This window comes from Archocentrus centrarchus, assembly GCF_007364275.1.
Source record: "Archocentrus centrarchus isolate MPI-CPG fArcCen1 chromosome 18 unlocalized genomic scaffold, fArcCen1 scaffold_23_ctg1, whole genome shotgun sequence".
In the NCBI taxonomy this organism is placed as follows: Eukaryota; Metazoa; Chordata; class Actinopteri; order Cichliformes; family Cichlidae; genus Archocentrus; species Archocentrus centrarchus.
In genome coordinates this window covers 8,585,149-8,592,172 of record NW_022060145.1, presented here as the reverse complement: position 1 = coordinate 8,592,172, position 7,024 = coordinate 8,585,149, and the positions used below count along the sequence as shown (strand labels likewise).

Sequence of the window (7,024 nt, the reverse complement as noted above, 5' to 3'; positions counted from 1 at the left end):
CCCAAAAACTGCAGTAGACTGTCATATAAAACACCTGGGCAGAAAAAATTCTTTTAGTCTCTATAGCCTATTTTTTTCCCATCATGACAACGGAACAAGGTACGAAGGAGTATTAGGGCCACATTGAAAAAAAAAATTTAATTGTGCATTTCGAGAATAAAGTCAAAATTTCGAGAATAAAGTCGTAATTTCGAGAAAAAAAGTCAAAATACTATTTCGATAATAAAGTCAAAATTTCGATAATAAAGTCGTAATTTCGAGAAAAAAAGTCAAAATACTATTTCGAGAATAAAGTCAAAATTTCGAGAATAAAGTCGAAATTTCGAGAAAAAAGTCAAAACGTCAAGACGTCGTATTACATCCCACAGGCCATGAAATTAAGTGAGGAAAGTGACCACTACCTGCCAGAGTGTGAACATTAATGAAGAGAGAAGGTAAGTGAAGTGTTCATGTTGTATTGTTGACTGATAGCCACACGCGGTATGTAAATCTTGAGTACAATGCTATTCCTCCGCTCATAATCTCCCACATAAAAAGTGACAAGCAGCCAAAATCTACTGGCCAAGCTAGCTAAAATTGCAAGATGCTATCACAGACGGTACACTTTGTTTTTATTAGTTGTCATCATCTTAAACTAATTGCTTATGTTAACATCCTGTGACTCTTTTAGATCTGTTTAAAGGACCATACTCTGGAAGAGAACCGCTTCTCTGAAACTGACAAAAATGGCAATCACCGTGACAGATTTCCTACGTGATCGGGGGGTTCCAGAAGAAGCACTCACACTAATCGAGGAGCAAAAGGTGCGATGTGACAGAGACACAGACAGGGTAGCCAACTATAACCTGCAAGTGAATCATGGTATTCTCTGAGAATGCAACCGGGGAAAAGTGTATGCTATAATAACTTAAGATGCAGAGGCCCCGCAAATTAGGTCATTTCAATATAACAGCCAGTTTTCATTTGCATTTTTAGGGATTTTATATTCAGGCTTTTCTTCCACTACCACTTGTAAATGCTCCACTGTAAAAAATGTCAATCTATTATTTATGATATGACAATGATATACAACAGAGGTGAATGAAAGACTATACAGATATATCCATACATTGTTGGACTGGGATAGTTTGGTGACTGTTTTTCTTCAATATTGACTTGGTTGCGAAATGATAGAAATAGGACACACCTAGTTAACTACTTACTAGTTTAAATACATCAATCCTTCCATTTTCTGCTTATCTTGTTGCTGTCATTCTTTCAGCTGCTCCCTTGTTCATAACGGGTTGCCACAGCAAATGGAAATACATATTTTATCTTTAAGATTTTTACACCAGATGCCCTCCCTGACACAACTATTCCTGGGATGTTAATATACCATTAATGGATTTAATGCAAGTTATTGCATTTTAATATTTAATTTAGCCATATAAGATGATAGTTTGTGGTTCTAAATTTAGTGGGCTATTTTTGTTGTTTGAATGAATTTGAATGTTTGAACTTTAAATTTAAATTCATTTGAATAATTTTGTTGGTATATTTCTACAAATTACATTTATTTTGAGGGCAGAAAGGTGGTGTGGTGGTTAGAACTGTTGTCTCATAGTGAGACGGTCTGGGTTCGAGTCCACCTTGGCAAACCTTTTTGCGTGGAGTTTGTGTGGGTGTTCTTCAGTTTTCTTTCACAGGCCAAAGACATGCACTTAGTGGGGTTAGGGTTCTATTTAGGATTTTAAATTGCCCATAGGTGTGAATGGTTGTCTCTCTCTCTCTCTCTCTCTCTCTCTCTCTCGCTCTCTCTCTCTCTGTGTTAGCCCTGCTACAGGCTGGCAACCTGTACAGGGTGTACCCTGCCTTCTGCTCTAAGATAAGCTGAAGAAAATGGGTGGATGGACATTTACATTTAATTTACTTATCTCCCAAAGTCACAAATTGCACACAAAGGTTAGGCTACATTCATAACATACAAATCATTTGCTATATAATCAACCATTTAGTATAATGACCTGAGTAAGATGCCATGAGTTTGTTCAAATGAATTTGCAGATTCTTTCCAAAGTTTTCTGCATACATATGACAAATGATCCTTATCGTGGTTTTCCTATTCTTCACAGATCGACAGGGATGTCATCTTGCTTATGGACGATTCAGCTTTGGCTAACTACATTCCCTCATATGGAGACAGAATTGCTCTTTTTAATTTTTGCAAAAATCAGAAACCTGTCTCAAAGCGAAAAATGGGCCTTTTTTAAAAGCTCAGAGAAAAAATGAAACTAAGAAAGGAAACCAAACAAAGTGAAGAGGAGCCTAAAACCTCTAAATCCAACTCTAGACGAAGAGTCATTAGACGGACTGTTGAGATAGGTTGGATACACCAAGACAATACTGAAATCAAACAGGTTAGAGCAAAGCAAGGAGGAGGGACCAGAAAAGTTGTTATGAACATCAGTGGTGGATATAATGACATCCTGAAAGAAGGGAAAAGTCTTTTTTTCCCAAATGGTGTTTCAAGTAAAGGCCATGAATCAGACTTCACATTTGATGTTTGGGATTTTCAGCAAAATTCCTTATCTGGTGACATCTCAATTGGCACAATATATGACACCATCAAACTTCCCATGCTGCGTTTCTACATTGCCACAAAGCAACAATCAGTTGTAGATGTTTCTTCTACTGAATCAGAACACACTGATGTTAATTCTAACTTTGATGGCCAGGATGACATTATTGAATTTTCTGACAGCCAGTCCTTTTCTTCGGCACCATGGTGGCTTCAGAGGTCCATTTTATCTTACCAGAGATATTATCAGATGATGCAGTTGTTCTTCACGACTATGTAACACTGGGAGAAAATCCACATAATATCTCTGACCCAGAAATTACATTTGGCCCAAATCCAGAAGATGATTTTGATAATGCTGACACACTGATTTATCAGCCTGAAACACCTGACCATTCACCTCAAACAAAAATGCTAACCATACACCACGCAAATTGTTTCAATGATATGATTGAAGCATTTTCTGACCCAGACACTCTGACTACACAACTGACAGTGAGGCGACTACTTCCAGATAATTCTGAGGAAGCTGGTAGTGGCTCAGGGGTACTCAGAGATATCTTTAGTGCCTTTTGGCAAGAATTCTATGATCGTTGCACTCTTGGTACATCGGTGAAAGTGCCCTTCATCAGACATGATTTCAAGGCTGACACCTGGAAAGCTATTGGCAGAATTTTCTTGAGAGGATACCAAGATTGCCACTACCTTCCCATCAAGCTTGCATCCCCTTTTGTTGAGGAGATGTTATTTGGAGTAGTGTACAGTGACCTGACAGAAGTCTTTCTTCAGTTTGTAAGCTGCCAGGAGCGAGAGATCCTCAGACAGGCTTTACAGGACTTCTCTTCCATTGAAGCTGATGACCTTCTTGAGGTCCTTGACAACTATGAGTGCAGAAGAAGAGCCTCAGCAGAAAATCTACAATCAATTTTGATTGAAATTTCACACAAAGAACTTGTGCAAAAGCCAATGTTTGTAATTGATTGTTGGAGGGATATTGCAAAACCACAAATCAGTCTGCATTATGAGAAGCTAAGGAAGATGTACGATGACCTTAAACCCACATCTAAAAAGGTGACAAGGCTGTTAAAGTTTCCAGGTGATATGACAGCAAAGCAAAAAGAGGTTGAGCATCATCTCAAAAGGTATATCAGAGAACTCAATGAAGAAAAACTAGGGAAGTTTCTGAGATTCTGCACAGGTTCTGATTTGATTGTGTCAGACAGTGTCACTGTGGAGTTTACAGTAATGTCTGATTTTACAAGACGTCCAATAGGACGAACATGTGGCATGTTCCTACAGCTACCTGATAGCTACGAAAATTTCCCTGACTTTCGTGCTGAATTCAATGAAATTCTTGAAAGCAACATTTGGGTGATGGATATTGTGTAGCATTATTATGTGGCCCCTTAGCCATAATTCTGGCTATGCTGTTGCCAGGCTAATAAGTTTAAAATGGTGAAAAAGATCACAGCCTTAGTTAACCGATAGAAACACCTACAACTGTTTATTTCCTTTTCTTAGGTGTACTTTGTCTTCAAGTCTCATCTGTTCTGTCCGGTTATACTAGTGGCCTATACTGGACTTTTCTGATATCTGTTTTTACAGGGCCACTTCAAGTACATTTCTCACAAGCTGGGTTCTAAGCTATCAGCAACTGCATATCTGTTTTAAAAGGTGCTGAATTGGAAATGACATGTCTTTGTGTGTAGATTTTATTACAAAATTGTAATAAGTGATTCATATAAAATAAATGTAAATAACAGACAGTTAGGACCTTATTGATACTTTTCAAATCTTCACTGACAAAATATTGTTGGATTGAATCTGCACTTGATATGGTAGGTGAGCATCATATTTTATTTAAAGTTATTGTAAAATAAAACCAACATGTGCAGACTCTTGTGAATAGACACGTTTACATCTGTTCTAAGCAGCTACAGCAAGCTAATGTGAATACCAATTACATCCTCCAAGGGATTCCTATGCTTTTCAATTGGCTAATCAATATTTGTGAATGTGCACATGTAAGATTTCCTGTTCATGTGACATTTCCCATTGTTACATCTTCAGGGTTTTATGTTGCTTAGTATGTTCATAATTTAGACAATGTATTTTTTCTTCATATAGTCACTGAACTGCATTGAACTGCTGCTGCAAAAATGTATTTCAGTTTTGTGCTTTAGGATATGGTTTCCCAAGTACACACAGGACAACTGTGATGAAGCCACAAGTTTTACATGATTGATCTGTAACTGCACAAATCATATTAATTCTGGGAGTATGCCATGCTATTTTTTTTAATTTTTTTTGTCATTTTAAAGTAATGGAAATTGTTATTTCTTTTTATGTTATCTTAATTTTCTTTACAAATGCACCAAAGAATGTTCATAATTTGATGTTTTTAAAAGTGCACCAGTTTCATTTCTGTATGATCTGTTTAACAATCAGTTAAGTTAATAATCAAGACTTAATAGCTAGTTGATAGCACAAAAAGTTAGTGAAATAAAGAGTTTTCTATTTAAAGATTTTGTGTCTAGTGACTGGCACCTGAGTAATTTTGCAGGAAATTAAGTGCACATTGCATCCTCTACAATACAATCTTTTAATACTCCAGCATGTTGTGCCATTGTTACAGACAATATTCTTGTAGACTGTTATGGTAACCTTCATGTTGAGTCAGTCCTTGACAGTTTAACACAAATTAAATTGAAGAATAAAAGCATAATTAACCCACCACAAATTATTTCAGCCTTCATATATACATCGCTCCTTCACAGCAAACACTGATTAAGGTAGTCAGAGGGGAAAAAAGGAATACTTTCATTGTGAAAATAAAGTTTTACAAGTAGGCCCATGTTATGGGTAGAAATAGCTTTTATACTCTGTTAAATTGTCCACATTTAGAGGACTTCATGGTTTCAGTACCAGGCTTCTGAAATCTGACAGCTCACACCAATTAACGTCCTTAGAGGACTATCCTGCCTTAAATATTTAGCAGTATTTCATTTCTTAGTAACAAGTACAATTCAGCAGCAGAAAATGCATCTCTTGGAGCATCCCATCCTTTTTCCTGCATTAGAAGACAGCAGAGATCAAATACAGTTTCATCACAGGGGTACTGGCTTTTGGGGGTGCACTCCTCCTTACATAGGGCCAGCTCCTCCAAATCAATAGTCTTAAGACAGTCTTCAGCGCCATGCATCTCTGGAAGTGTGTACATCAAAACAGGACGGCCTCCAGTCACCCCGTGACCCGCCTTTGGCCTTATTTTGTGGGAATTCCAGGTTGTCACGACTTCATTAAGTTCGTCCTGAATAAAAAGATAACGAAAACATCATACTGAAGCTTTTAATTTTTCTGTTGCTGCTGTTGCGCGCATAGTCCTAATAAAAATAGTCAGGTGTGCGAATTTTTTGAGAATTATGCGCTCCAATACCAAATATTAATATTCCAAATATGCTCTAATTAAAACAATGCTGACTTTATGATGGAAGATGTGGATAACGAAAGCAAGGGTAATGAGCTCGGAAACGTACCTGAACAAGGTTTAGGAAGCAGAACTGAATTAAGCTTTTATCCAAAAAATCACCGGAGAAATGCCCATCATCTTGGAGAGTTTGGAAAAGATTGATCCAAAACTGTGCACTTTGTTTTCTCAAGATTCCCCACCAAAACTCAATACGCTGGTTTGCGGTGCTGCGCCCATAGACAAAACTTCGGTCTCTTGCAAAACTGTCAGTGTGGTTCCTTCGCAAAAAGACAAGCATGTTTTCAACATGTCCATTTTCTGTCCCCCTGTCAGCGCGCAGACGCTCCGGACATCCTCCCAAGCGCGCAATAGATGTGATGAAGTAATCAGCAATCACCTTTGGGTCGTTGTTTGTTCTGTAGGCTTCCATCCACACAACATAGCGACTAAAACCATCAATGCAGCCATTGATGCCAATGCCATAGGGCTTCAGTTTATCGTACGAATCCATGTGCCACAGAGGATTTGGGCCTTTATTACGGTAATGCCTGCGTCTCAGACGGCGCGCCCGCCTGAGCTCCACACCTTCAGGATCAAACAACTTGATCAGCTGCCTTATTGTGTCTTGTGATGCAACATACCCCCTCTGTAATGCACGAAGGTGTAACCACCGATATCCTTGCATCTGTCCGTTGCCAGCTATTTCATTTTGCACAAATCCGGACAATTCTTCCAAATCTGTGTGATTTTTCCTTCTGACTAGACACAGATTTCTGCACCATCTCTTCAACGTCCTTATACTTATAACTACACCGTGTTTATGCGCTAAAAGAGAAAGAATTTCCTTATTACTAAAACCGATTTTGAAATATAGTTTCACTAACTCATCCACGCAAGGCATACTGGAGAGGGTATAGCAGACGTCGCGTGGCAGCTGTTTGACTTGACACGACTTTATTCTCGAAATTTCGACTTTATTCTCGAAATAGTATTTTGAC

General features: G+C 38.2%; 2 protein-coding genes across 2 annotated transcripts; one reads left to right on the top strand and one right to left on the bottom strand.

The window, feature by feature from the left end:
- Positions 1-365: 365 nt before the first annotated feature.
- On the top strand, positions 366-3,946 carry LOC115775045 (uncharacterized). Its single transcript, XM_030722488.1, has 3 exons — positions 366-434; positions 671-803; positions 2,112-3,946. The coding sequence occupies exon 3, from the start codon at positions 2,762-2,764 to the stop codon at positions 3,944-3,946; it is 1,185 nt and encodes a 394-aa protein (XP_030578348.1). The 5' UTR covers positions 366-434; positions 671-803; positions 2,112-2,761.
- A 1,099-nt stretch (positions 3,947-5,045) lies between these two features.
- On the bottom strand, positions 5,046-6,537 carry LOC115775044 (uncharacterized). Its single transcript, XM_030722487.1, has 2 exons — positions 6,094-6,537; positions 5,046-5,867 (listed from the first exon to the last, which is right to left on the bottom strand). The coding sequence occupies exons 1-2, from the start codon at positions 6,535-6,537 to the stop codon at positions 5,541-5,543; spliced, it is 771 nt and encodes a 256-aa protein (XP_030578347.1). The 3' UTR covers positions 5,046-5,540.
- Between the last annotated feature and the right edge of the window lie 487 nt (positions 6,538-7,024).

Bases quoted from the DNA above. Each gene is read 5' to 3' on its own strand.
- LOC115775045 (XM_030722488.1), top strand. From the start codon at position 2,762: ATGGTGGCTTCAGAGGTCCATTTTATCTTACCAGAGATATTATCAGAT.
- LOC115775044 (XM_030722487.1), bottom strand. From the start codon at position 6,537: ATGGATTCGTACGATAAACTGAAGCCCTATGGCATTGGCATCAATGGC. The intron at 5,868-6,093 runs GTACGTTTCCGA...CTTTTTATTCAG, and splicing joins GCTTCCTAAACCTTGTTCAG to GACGAACTTAATGAAGTCGT.